This window comes from Sprattus sprattus (assembly GCF_963457725.1).
Source record: "Sprattus sprattus genome assembly, chromosome: 2".
Taxonomy (NCBI): domain Eukaryota; kingdom Metazoa; phylum Chordata; class Actinopteri; order Clupeiformes; family Clupeidae; genus Sprattus; species Sprattus sprattus.
This window is the reverse complement of record NC_137921.1, coordinates 56801141-56823450: the sequence shown is the minus strand read 5'-3', so window position 1 is coordinate 56823450 and position 22310 is coordinate 56801141. Positions and strand designations below refer to the sequence as shown.

Here is a 22310-nt window from a genome sequence, read left to right as displayed (position 1 = left end):
CTGGATTTGATTCCTCTGTGGAAGAACCACAACAAATGGCTGCCCTTCCTGTGTCATCGGGGTGGAAAAGTGAACCGCTAATAGGAGGAGTCCTGATGAATAGAGTGGAGTGGAAGATATCGCCCCAGCCCGTGTTGTGAGATCAGTGGAACATACCACTCGCCATGCAGAGAGCCTTTTGAGTGTTTTGGCAGCCACGTGTCGGGCAGACCATTTATTTTGCCTTTGATCTTGCTTTGTTTCCCCTTACCCTGTTTCCCTCACTGGCCCTGCAATTGGATACATATCGCACTGCTGCCAGGTGCCAGCCGCCTTCCGCGTTGAGCTGAGCCACAGTCCTCACCGTCTGGTGCTGGTCTGGCACAGGTGGTGCCTGTGGTGGAGGAGGCATGTTGCCACAGCGACCCTGCCGACTACGGAGCGCGTGTAGGGCCATGAGGCCTCGGATGGGATTTGCGAGGGGCTCGGCGCCAGCCTTGCTGCTGTGGGTTTTGAGCTTTACTTTGCAGGCCCTTCTGGTGGCCGCACAGAAACTGGACGAGACGGACCCGGTGGTGACCACCGTCCACGGGAGGCTGCGGGGCTTCAAGAAAGAGCTCAACAACGAGATCCTCGGCCCCGTCATCCAATTTTTAGGCGTTCCCTACGCCGCTCCTCCCACGGGCGAGAGGCGCTTCCAGCCGCCTGAGCCCCCTCTCCCGTGGTCCGACATCCGGAATGCCACCCAGTTTGGCCCTGTGTGCCCCCAGAACATCCTGGAGGGCAGGCTCCCTGATGTCATGCTCCCTGTGTGGTTTACCAACAGCATAGAGGTGGTCTCCTCCTACGTTCAGGATCAGAGCGAAGACTGCTTGTTCATGAACATTTACGTGCCCACGGAGGATGGTGAGTTAAACGGCAGGGCAGACAAGAGGCTTTGACGAGGGGCTCACCACTCGTGATCTCTTTTGGTTTGGTTTGGAAACTCCTCCTGTCTGTGCTGAGTGTGAGAAGTGGCAAAAGAGCATGACCTCTGCATGTCTTACAAGCATGCCACTGCTTTCTCTGTGTGTGTATGAGTAATGTGTGTGTGTGTGTGTGTATGTGTGTGTCTGTCTCTCTGTCTGTCTGTGTTTCTGTTTATGTGTGTGTGTTTGTCTGAGGGTGTGGCTGTACATCTTGCTCCTAATTCCCCCTTCCTCTTCGCCATCCCCCTGTATACCACAGCACGTCCATCCAGGCGAATCCAGCTCCTCCTTTTCCCCTTTACTCCACTCCTGTCCACCAGTGACTCATCATTTCTTCATTGTGTGTGCAGGCACAAGGAAAATAGGTTCTTAAAACGGGGGATCTTATGTACAGTAATGATGATGATGATGATGATGATGATGATGATAACCATGGTGATGACCTAAGACAGCGAGAGCCTCTCTCTTGTTTAACTTCCTTTTTCCTCCTCCTCCTCCTCCTCCTCCTCACCCCCTCCTTTCAGTCAGATTGTGGTGTTGCATGCTCCTGTTGTCTATGATGGGGCTCCATGTTATTTTTTAGTCTTCTATTCATTTGCAGTAAAAAGAATATCCAAGGAATGTGCCAGAAAACCCGGCAAGAAAATATGTAGAAAAGGAGGTATGTATGCACTGAAAATGATCCACCGTAACAAGGATAAGAACACCCCCCCTCCTCCTCACACACACCTCCTCAGGAAAGGATTGGCCCTCAGAGGAAACCAAATGTGTGCCCTGAAGAGTCACCATGGATAGATTGACTACTTGAGAATCTCCTGTAATTGGTGACCTCTGTGGAGGGGTTAACATGGGGGAGATGGGCTGCAGAGGCTTGAATTAGATGGGCACAGGTTGAACCTGTGGAGACGAAGCTCAATTAAAAGAGATGCTATCTTGATTCCATTGGCTTAGGCTGGCCGTATTGATCATGGCTTCATCAAGATAATGTCAACACTCAGCCCTACTCACGTGCTTACACAGATACACGCTGTCTCCCTCTCCTTCTGTCTCTTTCTCTCATACTTACACACAGACACACAGAAATACCTTTGTCATTCTATCACTTTTTCTACTGTTCTATTGTTCTATTTTCTCTCTGTCAAACATTCCTTTTTTACTTTTACTCTCTTTGTCCCTCTTCTCTCTCTCTCTCTCTCTCTCTCTCTCTCTCTCTCTGTCTCTCTCCATTCCTGGCACACTGTGCCTGGCAGGTGTAGTCACAGTGCCCTTGATAAGGGATGTGTCGTTAATATGGCCCCTCTGCCAGGGGGTCCACTCATTAAACATTCCTGCCGGAGAACACTACATTTACACACAAGATCCCCTTCAACCTCTCTCTGCACAGTGCCAAAAAAGGCCCCAATCGCTCCTCTCTGACTCTCTACCTCATTACCCCATTGCCTCTTAGCCTAAATTCTCTCTCCTTAACTCTGGCCCTTTACCACCAGAGCCGCCTGCACCCTCTCTCTCTAACTGACCTAGCCGTCACCCGCCGGACAACGAATTATCCTGCCAGCAAACAGCCATAGTGTCTCTTTTCAAGCCTTGCTCTTTCCCCTTTGGTTAGCGAGGGAAGGTTCCGCTGTGTAGGAGTCTGTGTTCCACTCAGGGCACAGAAGAATGTTTCATTTTTTTTCAGATGAAGGGCGTGACACGCAAATTATGCTGTCACTGATGATGTGTCTATTTCAAGTGGTGCTGGAGACAACTAAAAAAAGGCTATGTGGTACAGCTAGCGTAGGCTATATGCAGTGACTGATACAATCTCTTTCTCATTCTCAAATCTTTTTCCCATCATCATCGCTTGAATGTGTAGCCCACTGTGGAAACTGTTGCAAACATGCTGTCATATCCACCACACTTCAAGTGGTGGTGAGCCTAGATTCTGCTGTAAGTTGCATAGATGTCTTTTGGGCTATAAATAATGTCTTTGTGCCACCTAAATATGAAGCTATCCGTAAAGGAGAAAGTGTTTCTACGTTTGGAGAGCTGCTGGCTTCATGCATGCGTAAAGCGTCCTGAAACCTCCACGCATTGGCATGCGGATACAGATCACAGCTCCTCAAGCTGCTGCCTGTCTTCACAGTTTAAATTTAGACTGGACTGGAGTTAAAAGACAAATATGGAGACGTTTCGTGGTACCTCAGTGAAACGCGACTTAAATGAACAATATGCCACGGAGCACCGGCATAGGGAGACACGTGTGATTGCAGGTGTTAGAAGTGACACAGAAATTACTTGTGGCTGTGTTGCTCTGCTGCAGTACTTCAGTTGCCTTGACTGAACTTCTGCAGGCAAATCATGGAGTAGCGGACGTTATGCAATTAATCTGAGGCATGTATGAGGGGCTGCTTTAAATAGCACAATGGCTTGAGGGAAATGGCACAGCCAAAAAAGATTGATATTCATGGAAAATAAAATGGAATTAATCTGACCCTAATCTTTTGCTGTTGTGTAGGATCTAATCATGACAAAGCCAGTGGCTTAACCAGGCAGCACAATTCTTTTTTTGTCAAAAATTGTTCAATGGGTTTTTTTGTGTTCGCCTGTTCAAGCTGATATAGCATGTATTTAAAATGTAATACTGTAAAGTTGGTAGCGTATTTACCAAAAGCAATGTTTCATATAACTGGTATTCAGTGTGTCAGCAGGTATTTAATTTTGCAGTTTGCAAAGCATTTTAAAAGTAAAAAAAACTCAGGGTAAAAAGCAGTTGTGGGCATGGTGCCGTGTAGGCTGGGTAAAAGGGCAGGGAAGTAGGAATGTGTAATGTGTAAATACAGGAAGCTTATGGACCTGGGTCACTTGGGGCCTCTAAAGTGTGATGTTTAATAGAAGCCCAGGAGGGATTGATTGGTGCATAGGCAAATAGGATTTTTAATTTCATGAGCTTTACTATGCTGTTTGTAGTCAGACGTGTCAAAATACTGAAATATTACATGGGGGTTGGTTGTCATTCTAATATTTGAAGCCTAAAACTGATCTGTTGATCAACAGCTTTCACATGTATTATAAAACAGAAATGTTTAAAATTATTCAAATAGAAGCAGTATACTGATCAATTATTGAGCTGCCAAGTTCAACACTTCAATATCTCAAGTGGCTGCCTGTTATTTTAGACTAAAGATGAGTTGCTGACAGCTGAACTGTACGTCTATTAAAGTTATTATTGCACCAGTGCTCGTCACGTGTCAAATAGTGTCAATGGGATGTGTCTCTTCCTTTTATAACTTTATATTTGGTTGGATGGATACCTTTTTAGCAGTAATTATGTCACTCTTCCTGATAAACTGCATGCTTAAACTGCCAATGGTGAGAACAGAAGAATAATGTACATTTTGGCAAAGCAAAATATAACATACTGCAAGTTCATGTAGTTCCTTCATAATGAGGGAATACAAAGTTTCTTGGTTTCTCCTTTAAAAGATGTTAAAATGAAAAATCAAAAAATCCTGTAACAGCCATATGAAAAGCAGTAATACAAACTGTCAGACATATTTAGTGAGACATGGCTGGTATGTTTAAAATATAGTGTTTACTTTTTTTTTTTTTTTCGGAGTGCGGCATATATTTGTTGCCCAGTTTTAGTAGTAGTAATGCACTCTGAGGTGCTCTGAGGTGCGCTGGCTAACAAAGGCACAGTAGCTATTTAGGGTCGAACACCTTGGACAGTTGCAGTAAGAGAGCGATCTCATTTGCCATGTTGGAACCAAGTCCTAGAGCTAGTTTAAATATTATATCCAGGGGCACTATTTGGAGATGTCACATCAAATAATAAAAAGCCAAGACATGTCTGACATGGTTGTCGATAATGGAGCATGCTCTCACATTTCTCTCCCCCTCGTTCTCTCTCTCTATAATCATCAGTTCCTCTCTCCATCACTTCATTTCTCACTCTCCCTCCATCCATTGCTCCCACCCTCTCAATCTCTCACCCTTTCTCTGCATCTCTCTCATCCACTCCCCTCCTCATCTTTTTCCATCTCTCCATCTATCTTTCTCTCCCCCTCAATTTGTCGGCATTGTCCCAGTTTTTTGAATGGCTGAGTGGCTCCTGGGGGAGGTGCCAGGCCCGTGCTGGTTGCCTCACACCGAGGCAGGGATGGATTTTACAGCCCCACGAGTCCTTCATCTCCTGTCCTCTGCTTCTACCTCCTCCTCCTCCTCCTCCTCCTCCTCCTCCACCCCCTTCTCCTCCACTCCGGCTTTGCTCCGTCCCTGAGAGAGCTTATCTGTAAAACCTGGGCAAAAGTGCTTCTCATCTTGGCAGAGTGAGAGGGCAGAAGTGCCCATGGGTGAGCTGGGAGTGTGTTTTTCTGCTGTGTGGTGTCTGGTCATGTTCGGATGCAGACGGACCCTACTGTGGCATCGGGGTGGAGAGTGTTACACTGGCATGGTACTGGCTTGGGCATGATGGCGTCCTCTTGCTTGTTCACCTCCCATAGTCTTGCCAATGTAATTTCTCAGAAAATCAGGTGTAGAATAACCCTGTGGTAATTGTGGAAAAAGTGTTCTGAATGTTGTATGAAGAGAAGGTCGCCAAAGAGCTCTTTATAAAATGACAATGTTTCTATGGCACTGTATTGTCTGGTAGAGAAAAGACATCCGTCTTTAGTAGTCGGTTTCCTGCATATTGAAATGCACATAGACAGTTTGAGAGCTAGGGCTGTGAGTAGATGTATATTTCCATAATCTTCCCTCAGTGAAGAATTGAAGCCACTCTTCCTAACATATTTCTCCTGACCTTATTTCTAAATTTAAAATTTTTTGATTATGTGGACAGTGGACTGTTTTTGCGGTGTTTTGCCAGTTTGAGCTTCATTTGCCTAGTGCACTTACAGTAGCAATTAATAGTTAATGGCAATGTTACGCTAATACATAAATCAGTGTGATGTATCTGCTACAGTTTGTTGCCTGAAAAAGGCTAGTGGAATTTTGTATACATACAGTTGCAGTCTCTAATGTTCTCAGAAATATTGCATCATATGTTACAAGTTCTCATGCATATTTAAGATGTGTCATTTGAACCACAGGGTGATATTTACCAGTAACCGCACTTACAATGCCATTGTTATGACTTTGTTTACTTTAGTACTATGCACACTACATCACTAGTAAGTCTCCTTTCAAATAGGTCTGAATAATATAATTCATATGTAAAGTTTTTTTCTGTATTGTAATGAGGTCTTTTGAATTCATTGTGGATTGTCCCTTGAATTGAAAGCAGTGGGTACAATGAAGCTCCATTATCAGGGATTGTTGTTAATATGCAGACCTACACAGAAGCAGCCTGCAGTGCACTTCACATGAGATGTCCCTGTACCAAGCAAGGTAGTGCGGTGGTAGGATGATCATATGGTCCTGTGCAGTGTCAAAAACAACATGGCCTTTTGTTATTTTTCTCCTTGGCACTGAAAGCACTGCACTCATTGGCACTGCGGCGATGTCAGAGAGGCCTGGGCGAGGATGGCGCAGGAGACTCTCCGGGTGATAAAATGTTTGGACTGACTGGGCGGCTGGCAGCTGTGATGGATTCTGCTCAGCCAGAGCAGTGTAGTCTGGTTAAAGTGGCAGGCCACGCTCATAGCCGCGCTGTACTGTGCCTTATTAAACGCCCACTGGATGGCACAGTATGGATGCGGAGCCCGACAGTCTTCTTTGTAGCCGCCAGTTGCTCTCACAGACTCCTCACGGGCACCTCTGTGAAGAGACTGCATGAAAAGAAAAAACAAGAAAAAATTGTGTTTAAAAGAGTTTTTGTTTAAAACAAGCAACCATGCTGTGAATAGAATCTAGAATAAAACAGCTCCTATTCAAGGCTTATCATTGGGATAGAAAGGCATTTCCTGTTTTAAATGAGATTTTCAGCTGAGTGAATCCTCCATAGTTTTCAAAGAACACTGCTGTTTAGGTCGCTGCCCTGGCAGAACAATGATACAGACAGACAAATATACAGACCGATGTACAGACAAGTGTACAGATTTATGCTTTGAAACTGCAGTTAGATCAATTGGTGCAGTATTTATTTATCAAAGAACATACTCGTGATAATTTTTCCCTTGAATATCACTGGCATATGGTGATTTGTTGACAAATATATAGCAAAACGTTATGCAGGTGGTGGTGTAAAGGACCAATGCTTTATTCAAAATAATCATATTATTAATATTTCTTTTAATTTAATTTAAATGTAATGTAATTGTACTAAATTAGTTCCAAATTATTTGAATCTGTATTTTATCCTCCTATCATGATCTGGCACCTGAATCCAACATCGATATGCACACTGCCAGCTTGGTGTTGTCAGGAAAAAAATGTATTTTTTTCTCATATTTCACATTCTGACAATTTATTCTGTTATCGTTATTGTTATTTTATCCTGTGTACCAATTGTACTCATTTGGTCAGTCTGATTCTGAAACTCTTCAAAGGACTGCCAAGTAGCTTGAATTGCAGTGTGGTTTAAAAAGCCAAACGCTGGATTAAACAGACCGGCGCATGCTATGGTTGGCCATGTTCCCAGCTGAGCACAAAGCATTTTCTCATAAAGTAAATGACAACCGTTGAACCTGGAGCACGGGGAAAAAAAGAGCGGAATTGGAGCGACAAGCTGTTGCAGATGGCCGCACTGCTGGGGAATCTAAGTAAATGCAAGTTTAACCTTGAACTGACAATAGTAGAAGCACACTTGACCCAGTCTCTGTGGCTAATCAGCCAGCCTGCAGTCTGAGCTATACAGACGATACATCGGAAGGAGTGCATCACAGGTTTCAATGGGGAAAAATGACCACAAATGAACAATATGAATGATATTTTTTTCTGGTTATGTCACTGAAAAAAAACGTATGCCCATTTCACTCTAAAAAGAAGAACACTCTGTTATTGAGCGTTGTCTTTTAGCTGTACAACCAATCAACACTTGAAGATGTATCAGTGTTTTTTTTATTAGCACACAACCAATTTGAACACTGCCATTGGATATTTCTGGTGTAGTGTTTATTTAATTACTAGTTCCCCACCTTAAGTGGATGGGCTAGAGGTGCAGTATGACTTTTGAGGAAAAAAGGGGGGTAGGCAACAAATGACCAGACGCCATGGTTATAATCCCCCCTTTCTCCACAAAACCCTTTATTATTGGCCTGGAGTTAAGGCCAGTAATTAGATTCAGCGATGTTCGGAAGTGTGACTAATTGGAACTTAAGGCCTCTGCCAGTCAAAGGAATAGCCGGCCATTTGCTTACACAGACACACACTCAGCCCATCATGAGGCCAGACGTTCCCATGGAAAATCGTTGAGCTTTCTTTGTGTTGGCTGCCGCCACCTCGCCTGCAATAGACACCTCCTTACCTCTAATTAGATGGAGGCCATCAATAACTCATCTCTCCCATCATTAAACATATTGGCATGTGTGCAGCACCCCGACAATTCAATTGTGCTGTATCGCTTTGCTCACAGCAGCTTGGTCCTTTTCGCAGTACTGGACATTTAAACTGGAGTCATTCCGTTACTGAATAATCATATGTGGGAAGAGATGTAAATATCCTAAACACACTGCTTATGTAACCAAAAAGGTCTTAGTACTGTCAGTTAGTTTGTTTTAATGATCAGCAGAGTAGGCTGATCTGAACGATAGAACTCCAGCATGTCTATGGACCACCCACAAGCAGTGTTGCAGACTCAGAGCTTAAAGAGCATTCTTGGACGGCAGGTTTAAGTGGTGGTGTGCATCTCTGAGTGGTTCACCTTGACTGTAGATGAAAACTTTTGTACCTGCTGGCAGTCAGTCCTTGTGAGTGTCAGGACAGGGCTGGTGTCAGTTGATACCATAGAAGGCTGTATCTTTTTAAAATGTGTCTAGAAGGCATGTGCTTTACAGTGAAGTGAAAGGGTGTTGACACTAATGATCTTATGGCTAAAAATATACTGACGCAGTTTCAGTGAGATGTGGGTAAAGAGTAAGGGAGCTCCTCTACTGTTGTAATACCCACAAGCCGTCAATTGTTTATAGTTAATTCTTTCATATTCCCCTCAAGATCAATGCAAATTCCTGGTTTATAACCAGCCTCTATATCAAGAAGTGGTGCTTCGCGCGCAGTCAGAATTCTGTTACCCTCACCATTTCTCATTATTTCTTACCTATAAGCTGAATGTCTGAATAGTTATTCTCCTTTAAAGCTCTTTTTAATAAGAATTATGAGCACTTCATATGTTGGTGCCATTACACTTTGTGGATATGACACAAAGAGCTCTGTATGTTGCCTGAAGAATAAGCGTAGCACCTTTAGCAGGTGTATGTGTGTGTGTGTTTTGTATTTTGTGTGCAGATAGTGGCACCCTATTCCCCCAGCGCTCAACCCTTTGTTTCTTTCATTTCATGCACAAAAGAAAATAATGACACATTTCTGTCATGCTGCTGCTATACCCTCAGGTCCTTCAGCCAATCATTGAGTTTGATGTGGTCCAGGGAGAGGCAGGGCTGATAGAAGGAGGCACTCAGTGCCACCAGAGAACGCCCTTGACAGATTGTAGCTCCTGGCTCCTGCCAGCAAAGCAGCAGTGTCACCATTAATATTAATTCAATGAGGAGAAACTCTTATGAAACAACTAAGAGGAGTAAAGAAAACACATAGCTTGCAGAGTCTGATACAAATAGGACAAAGCCTAGAGATTTACTATTTATTATAAGTTATATCATGGACCTGCTTATACTGATTCCAACATTCCCTTCACCACACAAACATTGTGTATTTCTTGCACATGGTGTGATTTCGAAAGCTGATAGTTTCTGCTACTAGAAGCGTCCTCCCTAGCGCTTATAGTTTCCAGTTGAAAGGCAAACTTCAGAGTCCAGCTTGCATCCCACTGTGTCAGTCACGTGCACTTCTATTATTGAGTTACTGGATGCTTGGCCTTTTCATTTCTGTCTGAGCTTTCTTCATTTCCCCCCTTTTCCATTACTTTTTCTTTTTGGCCAACTTAGGATCTTCCTACTCAAAACTGCTTCGAGCTGGGATGCTGTTTCTTTTATGTTTGTGGGTGTTCAGTGCAGAGTCTCTATCTACTTGCCTCTTTATAGCTATGTGAGTACAAAGTAGAGGCACCATTTTTTGGCTTCTTTGAGTGTGTGTGTGTGTGTGTGTGTGTGTGTGTGTGTGTGTGTGTGTGTTTGTGTGTGTGTGTGTTTGTGTGTGTGTTACTAGATGCTTGTGAGGAATCTGAGCATAACTGGGCTAATATTAGACATAAATAATTCTATAAAGGAGAACTTCATACTATTCCTAGCAAGAGGAAGAGAGTGTGGTGGTGCAGTGGCATAGCTTGCATTGCACTGTGTATTTCCACCTGATGAAGTTTGAAACAGCTGGTGAAATTCAATGAAGGCTGATACAGCTGTAAAATAAATTCACATCTCAGTGGCTTTCAGTTGTAAAATAGCTGGATTTCATTCCCATACAATTTAATTAAAGTCTGTTCTGTGCTGTCTCAACCCCATTTAATACAGCTCGTAACTTTACCTCATAACATCTGATGACCCCAGTGTTTTCACAAGGAAAAAGCTCTAGTTTGCCATTACTTTGCCAGTTACTTCCCTGTGAATTAATTTATAAAGCAACACAAATCTAATCAAATATTTACATTTTGTATTTGTATTCCAGTATTTTTATTCCTGACAAATTAAGAAAGAAAGTGCTACACCAAAGGGCCATTCCGAACAGTTTTTTGCATGCTTCTTCTGTCTTCTTCTGCATTCCGCGGTCCTCCAGCTCGTGCCCCGGAAATCGTTCGAAGTGTGACAGCATAAAGGATGAGTCATTTCTTGCAGCAAGAAAACAGGAGGACAAATGAGGAGGGAGGGCCTTGTGTGTGTAGAAGTCTTTTTAGAGATCAGTTTTATGTGTGAGGTTACAGGGCGTGATGTGTCCTTTTGGAGCCTATAGAGTAGACAAAGATTTTAGATTGGGTCAGGTAGCCCAAGGTTTAAATCCCCCTCCAGTTTTTTTTCATAGGCTTTCTTCACATCTGTCAACCTACAATTTAAAATAAGATGTAGGCTAGCAGTTTATGAATGAAAACAAATGATCAGTTAAACCAAGAAAATCATCATTTAAATATGATCCAATATGCCACTTTTAACGAAACATTAAAGGCACCCAGTGCAACTTTATGTAAACATTCAATGAAAAATAAACATTCAATTTCTAGTCTTTTTTACACGTAGTAAGTTTCAATAACTCCATACCATTACATATCGTCATTCAAGGAGCAAAGATGAGACGTCGTTGTGTGGTGAGAACTGATAGAAAATCGTAAACAACAACAATCGCCGGTGGGGAGAGGCCATTTTTCCATTGACTGGAATCCTGCTGTATTTATTGTAGGTTACAAAAAATAAAGAAAATGCCAGCGATTGTTGTTGTTATCGATTTTCTATCAGTTCTCACCACACGACGACGTCTCATTTGTGCTCCTTGAATGTCGATATGTAATGGTATGGAGTTACTGAAACTTACTACGTGTAAAAAAGACTAGAAATTTAATGTTTATTTTTAAGCCTCGAAAGTTGCACTGGGTGCCTTTAATTACTTCAGTTGCCTACGGATCTTAAAAAACTATTAATTCATACCATGTCACGTGAACAGCAAAATATGCTTGATTCCTCCATCCTCCCTGCATTCTTTTCTTGTTTACTTCAGGGTTTTTTTTTATCAGAGGGAGGGGCTAGAATATTACGAAAGGAAAGCAGTGTAGCTACAGTCTAATACAATTCCTGGACTGCTGCTGCACAAAAAGCGACCGGCTGAATACAGCAATTGTCTACTTCTACAGTCATCCATGCTTGTTTTCAGCATGCAAGTGCACAAGGCTGGCCTCAACTTGCTAGCGCAACAGCCTGAGCTGTTAGGCTGAGCTGCCCTTAATTGCTTAAAAAAAAAATCTTAAACCCCATCTTAACTTGTTGACCTTGTGTGAGGCCTCCAGGACAGGTGAGTCTTTTGACGTTGTGAAAATGATTAACCAATGGGATTCCCAAAAAAATGACACGTTTGCATTATATCGCGTGCCTTAGGCCTATAATATGCTATCACAAGAATCAACCGTAGCTGACTATGTGACAGACGCTAACATTAGCTTGAAATAAATGAACGTTCACGTTAGCTTGCACTATGAAATCAGCTAGCGTGGGGGTAAGCTTATGTATAGCTTGAGCTGCTTGAACGTGCTTCTTTCACGTTGTGATGAATTTTCAATCAACAAGCTGATAGAAGTCGCCTTATTTTCGGTATGAGATGATGACGTGCTTACATTAAGTAATGCCTTCTCTAAAAGGAGTCTTCAGAGAGGGAGAGAGCGAGAGAGAAAGAGCTGAGGGAGGCAGCTACTGGAGTGCAACTTTGCAGAGCTGGATTCAGACAAAACGGCAGTTGAAGCAAGCATTTCCTACGTAATTATTATAATGTACAGTAGGCATATTTTGACAGAAGTATTTTTTGAAAGAAGGGTAATAACTAACTAAAAACGAATACATCAATCAATGACAAATGCACAGTAGGCTATATTCGGTCTGTGCATGTGTATTAGTCAATCTTTAACATAATGTAAAAGAGATTGCTTTTATGTAGGGGGCAAACCCCAAAAGCTCAGCTTCAGAGAGCATGGGAGAGCCTGGTGATCAGGTACTTCTAATAGCTATTGTAAAGTATGGTATGGTAAGGCCATGATCATAGATTTAGCTCATCTAATTCCTGGTCAGCTGGGTACACTAGTGTTCAGTTGTCTTAGTGCATTTTTTTTGCATTTGAAATAGTAGTTCTACCATGCCCAAGTAATTTTGAATGGAAGGTTGGTACTGGTATTCTTAATTCAGATTCTAATACAATCTAAGATAAGGCCCAACCACAAGGCTCTAGACCAGAGAGTGATGGAGAGCCTGCTGAGCCTACAATGTAAACTCATTATCACCTGAGTGTTTGGTTTGGTTTGAATACTTTCTGTTGTCTATAACAAGTGGTTACAAGAAGGGTCATTGTGCCATTTTAAAATGGTGTGATCACCGACCAGGAACACATCTTTTACAGTCATATTGATAGATGGTAGTGTTCAAGACACAAAATCATATTGCTACTCAAACTAGTTTACAAGAAACTATATCTACAAAAATGTGTTAACTTAAATTAACAGTGTATAGTTTAAAACAATTTAAAACGTCTGTCGATACCCCTATTTTTCAGTGTATAGATTTGCCCTGGAATTAAGGCAAGGCACAATTTTTTATATAGCACATTTTCGTACTAGGGCAATTCAAAGTGCCGGCTACACATTCTCACAAAGACACAAAATCATATTGCTACTCAAACTAGTTTACAAGAAACTATATCTACAAAAATGTGTTAACTTAAATTAACAGTGTATAGTTTAAAACAATTTAAAACGTCTGTCGATACCCCTATTTTTCAGTGTATAGATTTGCCCTGGAATTAAGGCAAGGCACAATTTTTTATATAGCACATTTTCGTACTAGGGCAATTCAAAGTGCTTCACATGCAAAAATGAAAAATGAATAAAATAGGAAAGCGCATTTATACTCTAAAAGTGTACGTTAAAAAATAGCACAAAGTTAGAGTTTGGAAAAAATTAAGGGTGAAATTTGAGGTGTGTGAATTTAAGTTAATGCATAGCAGCAACCAATACTTTCTGTCATTATAAAACTTTAGACAAATATAAGGGACAACATAAAAAAAATCACTTCTTGGAGAATGAAGCCATTGGGTTCTTCTATGAGGAGGGGACCCACTTTCTCTGAGTTAAGTTACCCCCAAGGTGTTCTCATCTGACACAAAGGAGGCAGACCGAGCAAAGATGGAAGAATCTGTGTCTGGTAGCACAACAGATACACTAGTATCACTAGTATACCACAGAACATTCTATACAAAATCTAATGTTCAAGCTCAATATACAATGATGTCTTTGTTGTCACTCAAAGCTTTTTTTTAGGACTCTGTTTCATTACATTTAATGCCTTAAACAAGGCTGCAAAACATTGTGCTTTTTAGTTTTCTGGCCTACCCATGTCCTAAATATCTATCAATATTTCATTCTTACTTAATTATTTTTTTAAAACAACCCCACCCCATCAACAGTAACAGCAAATCTTCTGGTGTCCAGGCAGAATCAACATTTCTTTCAAATGAGACAAGGGAAGGGAATAAAACATGCTCATGAATACAATGCACTCATGAATAAAACACAATAATGCCCAAGTTAAAGAATATCTAAGCAGTGTGGTGGTACAAACAAAATAACTCTACAGTTACTCTACAGCTATAGATGTTAGATATACATACCAGCATATTCAAGATTTTCTTCAGGGCATTGGAAATTAATTCGGTTCAGGTGAATGTGGAGCTTTTTTCCCCTCATTCACAAGTGAGGCAGGGCCATAACCAGGGTTTAAAATGAGTGAGGTCCCGAGCCAGGTGAGAATTTTTGCCCAATTACACATCAACTGCAAACTTGTCTGCATATAAACCCATTGTCAGAAAGACATGTAATCATAAAGAAAGTATTGTACGTGAGATTAACATCTTTTGTGTGTGAGGTGTGTAGGCTATGCCTACAGTTGCTGGCTCACCTTTCTCTGTTGTGTTTGTTCTCTGTGGGGTTGGATATTGTTAAATGATACCTTATTATCAATGTGTTGATAGTTGATAGTTAGGGGCGGAGTATGAATGCAGCCTATTTATGCACCAATACTTAATAGTTTACATATTAATATGCATTGCTACATGACTAGTAATACGTAAGAAGATCATAGCCATAAGTACATCTCTACAACATTGAAATTAAAAGGCGTAGAGTATGAGCCACAGTAATAAAGGAAAGGGTATTCTATTTGATTGCCAGCTAGTCAATTTTTCATATTGTATTTAAGCTAATTGTTCTTGATACGGGCTGCTTATTTACTAATTAGGCTACGTTGTGTGAATTGTTAATTAGCACACTAAAATGAATAAAAACATCATTATGGCCGGTCCAGCTAATTCTCTAAACTGAATTAGACATGCAAACACATGAACATTTTTCATTCAGTTTTATTCAAAAGAAATGCCAGCGGTCTGGACCCCTGTGACCTTATAGCTGGTTACGGCCATGGGAAGGAAATTCCTACAAGTCATGGGGTTAATGGGGGACAAATTTGCAACACTTCAATAACAATACTGGCGCATTTCATGCTGAATTCCTGTCTGTATAGTAGCAGTGTTTCAGTGCAAGACTGTGGATTTTTTTATTTATTTATTTATTTTTTAAAGGAAGAAAGAAAAAGGAGATAAATGACGCCTTCTTTATGCCCTGTGTTTATTTCTTAAAGATTTATGACTGGGTGATATGAAACCGTATGGTGCGCTAGACTGGAATAGCTGGGAGCGATTCAGCTACTAAAACTGTCATGTCCTTTAACTGTTAGCTCTGATTAACCAGTGTGGTGGCATTTGGGAATGTGCAGGACGAGCTCCACTAATTCCCGACCTCCTCCCTCATAAAAAAGGCAGGAGAGAGAAAGTGAAAAAAATGGCCTGGAAATTAGGTCAGGCCCTTGACACCATCAGTCTACTTCTGTCCTTGCTTTATGAAATATAGCTGTGGCTCCTCGGTGAATGGCGGTATTTTCTGAACCTATCATTTAAATAATTGCAATGAGTTATTGGCCATGACTCTTAATGTGTTCCGTGTCACTGTGCCTGCCTTTGTTCCCTCTGTTAAAGCACTTGCCTTATCAAGCCTCGGCCGTAGAGGCCCATGTTTAATTGTATTCTCTCCTCTTTGTTTGGATTCTTGAGGAGCCTTTTCACAGGGGAGGCGGGTTAATTGGTATTTTGCCTGATAAAGGTGACGTGTAAAGAGTAGCAGTCTTCTGTCTGACTGCTGCTGAGGCTGTCTACTGAGGCTCATGCCCGAGCCAGGCTCATTTGGGGATGCTGTGGTGCGGCGATAGCTTTTCATGTATCGCCCCCCCCCCCCCCCCCCCCCCCCAGAAGACCCTTATCACCCCCCCCCCCCCTTCCCAGAAGACCCTTCTCCATATGTACTATGTCTGAATGGAGAGGTGTCAGGAGAGACTCTTGTCTTACTTTACTCATTTATCCTGTGTTCAAGCACTTACAGAGCAAGTGAGTGAGAGACAGACAGACTGAGGGAGGGAGGGGGGAAACCCAAACAGCTTGCAACTCCATTCTGCTGTAAATCAAAGGCAAGTTGTTGCAATGCTTAGCTATTTTACCTCAAAGGCTCTCAATGCCGGTCAGGTAAAAGACACTTTAGATAACACAGCCGGTTTCATTTATTACCATTTATTATTATCATTTGTATTTACTTACCTTTCTTTCCAGAGTCTGCCACATAACCCCTCTCTTTCTTATGCCAATCAACCAATCACAAGGCTTCATCTGGCCCAGTCATAGCTAATTTGACAGTGTGGAGAGGGGTGTGAGATCACATCATTAAAATACCACTGTTGAAGAGTTGTTAATTGATGCCATCTCCCGATCACACTCTTTTCTAACTCTTTTCCACTTGGCAGAAAGGTGGACTATTTGAAGCCTAATGATGATTTGACTGACTTAATAAGGGAGTAGTAGTGCCCTTCTGCCATTAAGAGGAAATATGTTTTTGACACAATAAAAGGGGGCGGCCATAAATCATGCAGCCTTGACTAATTATGCTCAGGGAGATAGGGGGACATGATGAATGGCAGGAGAGACCTTTTGAAGGACAGCACGCCAGAAGGAGAAATGAAAAGCGGCCGACACTCATGTGTCAGACAAAATGGAGAGAAAGAGAGATATTGAGAGAGAGAGAGAGAGAGAGAGAGAGAGAGAGAGAGAGGGAATAAGGTGGTGTTGAACTATCAGAAGTCTCCTTGCCGCTCCAGATTCCCTACCCTCTTCTGGCTGTGATATGCTGAAATCATAATGGATCTCTTAGTGGTCTGTCTGTAAAATCATTGGCACTCATTGGCTCCTCATACCCCCAATTGTGTTCTGCTACATTGGCTAATTGAGATAGCTTTAAATCAGACCGATTATTCTTGTGTTGCAGCCGTGCCAGTTTTGGATTATCTGATTTTACTAATGTAAAATTCATTTATGTGTCTGACTAGTATGTATATTTCTACATTGGATTTGCTGTGGGATAATTTATTTTGTACAGGACATTTCAAGGACGTACTTTACTAACAGATCATGATTATTAGTAAAAAAGGTCAAAGGTAGACTGCAAATACATCTAAGAACTACTGTTTCATATCAACAAGTGTTAATACTATTTTTATCAAAATGCACTATTCAGAATTATATATAATCATTATGTAAATATATCACTAAGATTCACACCAGGACCTGTAATATAAAGCAGCTTATTTTGTGGCATGCAGAAAGTGCCTCGAGACGTGTGTGATTTCTAGGCTGGATCCGACTCTGGGATGATAAGATGCCTGTTTGTCCAGCTGGCGTGCAGTCTCTGGGGCAGCGCATTGGGAGGTGGCATGGCAGTGGGGGGAGCCAGGGCAGCGATTCCCGAGGATGTTTGGTATTTAAGTCTTTGAGAGGAGAATAAAGGGAGATTGATGTTTTGATGGATAGTCATTGACTCTTAACCTTTTCCCCCGCATTTCACCGTGGCATGCCGATGTCGGTTGGGGAGGGAAATTTGCAAAGCTATTACCTCAGTGTCTTTCTAAATCACATGCCTCCGCGCTGAGATGACTCCCATAATACCTGCCATTTACTGGCCAAATTATCTATTATATTCCTGCCTCATCTTTAGTGCATTTTGTCCTTGCTGTGTGTGTGTGTGTGTACTGGCATTGTGAGGGAATCAGGTAGAGGGGTAGAGAGGCGTATTCCTGGTCAAGCAACTTCACACATCTCATGCAGCAGTTTTAGCAGAAGACCTTTAATAAATGTTCTATGAATTGTAGTTGTATAGTTACTTTAACCAGTAGACACAAGATCACTTTTTCAAATTAATTCAGACAATAAGCTCAAATCATTTGTATCTTGCTTCGGGGTTTTTCATAGAGAATATTTGTTATTTTTGACAAGAGTATGCGAGACTCAGCAATTTTAATGTTAGTTTTCTGGATGCTAAGGAAATATGGAAATAGGGTGCTGGGGTAATTGAATTAGAGGAGAAACGTTCTATAGAGAAAATATCTCTTTTTAATGCAAATGAGCAAATTGGAGTATTGGTTTGTTGTTGCCAATCCCTTTTTCATCCATTCAATTAAAATAAATAATTTTTCACCCAGACCTCAAATGCCACTGTCATTTTTCATCTAAAAAATGCTGTAGGTGTCTGCGTGGTGAACACACTGACACTAATACAGTAGAGCGGCCTCAGAAAAGGGAAGGGGTGGGGTGGCAATAAATGGAGAGGAATGTACAGTGAACTCAGGGTTAGGGCTGTAGACAAGTTCTCTCCGTATACATCCACATTAGGGCACATGAGTTCAAGCTGTGGGAAGCTGTAGACGTTGACAAACCATGATCAGTTAATAAAAACATCTCTGGAACATTATGTTTAGCTTCAGCTGCTAATGTTGTATTTCTGGACGTATCAACGAGTAAGTGCATGGACAACATTAACTGAATTGAGCATATTTGTCATGTGTTATAAATATATAACGGTAGCACTGTGACTAGCAGAGCTGTGATTTATCTTAGCAGTTGCTAGGTCCTTGTTTCTAGGTTGAATCACTAATGATATTAGCTGTGCGTAGCCTAAAAAGGTAATTGGCAAACTTGACAAGTGACAAAGGAGACCGAGTTAGTCAGGAAGTGCTGACAATTACCAGCTCAGATCGCTAAGCAACCAAGGTAAAATGTCAGATGTCTGCCATTGCAAAAGTAACGCAATCTCAGTTCTCAAGATATGTTATTCTTGCTACTTTTTCAGCACATCTATATCCTTAGGTGGCTAGTCTATTGTTTTAAGGTTCCCTGCTTTTCTTGTTTAAACTAAGGTGTACGGCGTACGATTTTCTACACATTTTTGGCATGATGTGTAATTTTTGGTCATTATGGGGATATCTTCTTCAGTGTCACCTTGCACATTGATACGTGCAGCATAGGCTCATTTCTCTGTTGCTCAGGGAGATGGTAGCGATTAAACTCTCATTGAACATCGTCATTTACAGCAACCACACCAGTAATGAGGATGATTGCCTTTCTTAATTCATGTGTGACATTTTATAATTGCATAATTGCATTTCGTTCATCCTGTGTGACAGCACTGCATGAGTGAGGACACTCACCCTCCTTCTCCTCAAAACTATGTCAGTCAACGTGTTTAGCAGGTTTCCACGTGTTGGCATGTACTTGTCCAGACATAAGGCAACTCATTTCTGGCTACTTAAAGTGGTTAGAACAGTGGTGAGTGCGTTCGCATCCTCCTTTGACAAGCAGAGACTTACTATGAAGAACGTGTTGGCACATTGACGCTACGGTGAAGTAGGGGGGTGTGGTAGGGGATACTGTGGTGCAGTATAATAGGTGACGATATCCAGCAGGTTGTAGATGAAGATGGCATATTGATCTAGAGTCTGTTCAATTCTCAGAAGAATCACTTCTTCAAATCGTATGCTTTAATCATGTTGATGATTGGCAAAATGGTGTGACAGGGACGGGAGTACAGCACATACTGTATGTGCAGAAGGCATTTAAGTTGCTTTTACACTGACATCTACCATCTTGAATGACGAAAGCCCAAGTCATAGGAACCATGCCAGGAACTAATGCAGTTGACACTTGCCAAACCCCAGCAGTAAGTCAGCAAGGTATAACCTAAAAGCACTAAGCAGGTTGTTTAGATTTTTTTTTTTTTAAAGGGTTGTTGAGGAGAGGGGGTGTGCTTTGAGGTTGGGGGTGGTTCAATCTGGCTCTGTCCGTGGGTGCCAAATGAAGATGCTGCGGTTAAGAGCGGAGAGGAGGTAGAGGAAGAGGAGGCAGTATAGCCGTATGGAAAGTAAGACGTTACGGCCGCTGGCCATGTCCCCTACTGTTGCTGCAAATCATGGGCTTTAATTGGAACATGTGAACGAAAATACGGTGAAACAATAGCCCTAGACATTTACAAGGTAGTCCGACTGCGCTCAGGAAGGTTGCGGGAGCTCTCTGTTTAATTTGTTGGCCTTTACGAGTGCTGCAGAGTTCCTCTCCTCTTCCTCCCCTCCAGATGGTACTTCCTAAGCAGGCTGGACTGCTGGCTGGAGGCTTTATTGGTATCTGCATGGTATTGATTAACTGACAGTGTGAAGTGTGCTGCTCTGCCCTCCCTGTAAGGTTCTCTATTATAGTTCTGATTACTGTAATACTTTGGTGACTAATGCGTTCCACATACAGTCATCCATTTTTTTTGTCGTTGTTCTGCAACAGGTAACACTACAGAGATGGCAACAATGGATTTATTAATGGTGCTGAACAGGCTGAATACACATTGATTATAGTACAGGAGTACCCAAAGCAGTTTGGATCCTTTTTGATGAACATTCAGTAGTGTGGTTCTGAGCCATGGTCTCATATCAGTTTGAATGCTTTGATTTAGTCTTTTGTAATGTGTCTAGGAACCTCACCAACATCTGCATTAATGATCAATTTCCCTACTGGAGCAAAATGACATGTTTTGTAGTATCAGATTCAAATATGTTGAACTATTCTCATTTGAAAAAAGAAAATGAATGCCTATTAAGGACTAGAAGCATTTGCCTCTAGGCCAACTATACTCATACCTGACGTAATCCTTTGCCACGTCTAGGGAGTTTACTGAAAAACAGAATGACTTAAATGCCCTCACTCATGATCTAACAGTGTGCAGCCCTCTGATGCTTCAGGGTCTTTAGACATTATTAGCATAGGGTATTGAGCTTTTGAGAATATATGAGACCCATGGTTTAAATTTAGAACCAGTTTTTTATCTCCTCTGTTTAATTAGGTACGGTGGAGACTAATTGTTAATGGCATGGTCGTTATTGCTCTGGGTCTCTTTTTGATTCTAAATGGAACAGGCTGCTTTTGTGAGGTATAATTAGGGTTTATAGAATTACTCAAACCCAGCGCTTTTCTGTGGCAGTCCTCACCATTTTACCAGCCGCTTTTCCGAAAGCAATTAGCAGATGTCCGGCTTTTATTCCTCAAAGCACTGGTGAGGTCTTCTTTTGCTACTGTGTGGAAACTATATCTCTTTGTATTTCCTCACTCAGATCACTGGATTAACAAAGGAGCCCAACCGTCTTTTGTGACCTCAGCTGCTCTCATCTTCATATACACAGACGGCCCATGCATTTTACATTTATTTGTTCTAACAATTCATCATGTCTTTGTGGAGCAAACAAGTAGTCCATGTTTTAAATCAAGCATTTTGCACAAGCCCCTTTATTTTTGGCCTTTTGTAGTATCTTCCTTTGACACATTTAAATCCCTTTGACACTATCACTATTTGATTGGGTAAGATGTATGCCAAAATTACTATTTTAGAAAGTCCTTTAAGCAAACCTCCATTATTCAGGCAAGTGGAAATGTACTAAAATCGTCTAAGACTCACAAACAGAATTTTGAGAAATTGAACCATAGTAGACCTGAAAAAAATGAAAGTGAAGACATTTTTTGGTCTATCATCTCTCTTGAAATATAGGTTTTGTTTTATGGGCCAGTACAGAAAAAGTCCTGGCTGAAAATGTCTTGTACTCTGAATTCACTACCTCAAGGGGAAACTCCAGCAACCCACTGCAACTATGTACTGCACATCCCAATCATGTAGCACATAAGGCATACTCCAGCTCATATTCTCCCTGGATACCCCCTCTCAGGCTGCTTGCACATTGAACTCTCACATACCTTCCTCTCAGGCCTCTTTGATGTAGTATGAGCTCTGTTATTTTAAATCAACTTCCGCACGCTGCAATGGACTTAAAAAAAAAAAAAAGTAGCCTGCGATAACACATCAAGATTTGCCTTCACTGTGCTATTTCCCCCTCATCCTTTGGAGTGCTACCAAGATGCCAGAGGATGAATCTTGCGGAGGTGTGCTTAGCTGTGTGTAGCCATCTTTGGCTCATGCTCAGAGGAGTGAATATCATAGGCTGACCTGAGTGTGGGAGCCATCAAGCAGCATATCCCCTTAATCCACCTGCAGCATGGTGTGAAATGCCTCCGTCCTGCTTCCTCCTGTGACTGCTGAAGCTAACCCAACCGGGGTATAGTAGTTCCTGCCGACATCTCCCAATTCTCCTACATTCCTTATTTATGCATTTAGTTGATCTTTTGAAGGCA

At 41.8% G+C, this 22310-nt stretch overlaps 1 protein-coding gene across 5 annotated transcripts in view; it reads left to right on the top strand.

The window, feature by feature from the left end:
• Nucleotides 1–485: 485 nt before the first annotated feature.
• nlgn1 (neuroligin 1) overlaps nt 486–22310 on the top strand; it is a gene marked incomplete at its 3' end in the record, with an annotated part of 144462 nt that continues 122637 nt past the window's right edge. For 2 of the 5 annotated variants that reach the window (XM_080831886.1, XM_080831885.1), the window contains exons 1-2: nt 612–885; nt 1549–1608. In XM_080831886.1, coding sequence (XP_080688012.1) covers nt 780–885; nt 1549–1608 — 166 coding nt within the window. In that variant the 5' untranslated portion in view covers nt 612–779. Of the gene's footprint in view, nt 886–1548; nt 1609–22310 lie in introns of all 5 variants that reach the window. The other 3 variants (XM_080831884.1, XM_080831888.1, XM_080831887.1) reach the window with 3 other exon arrangements.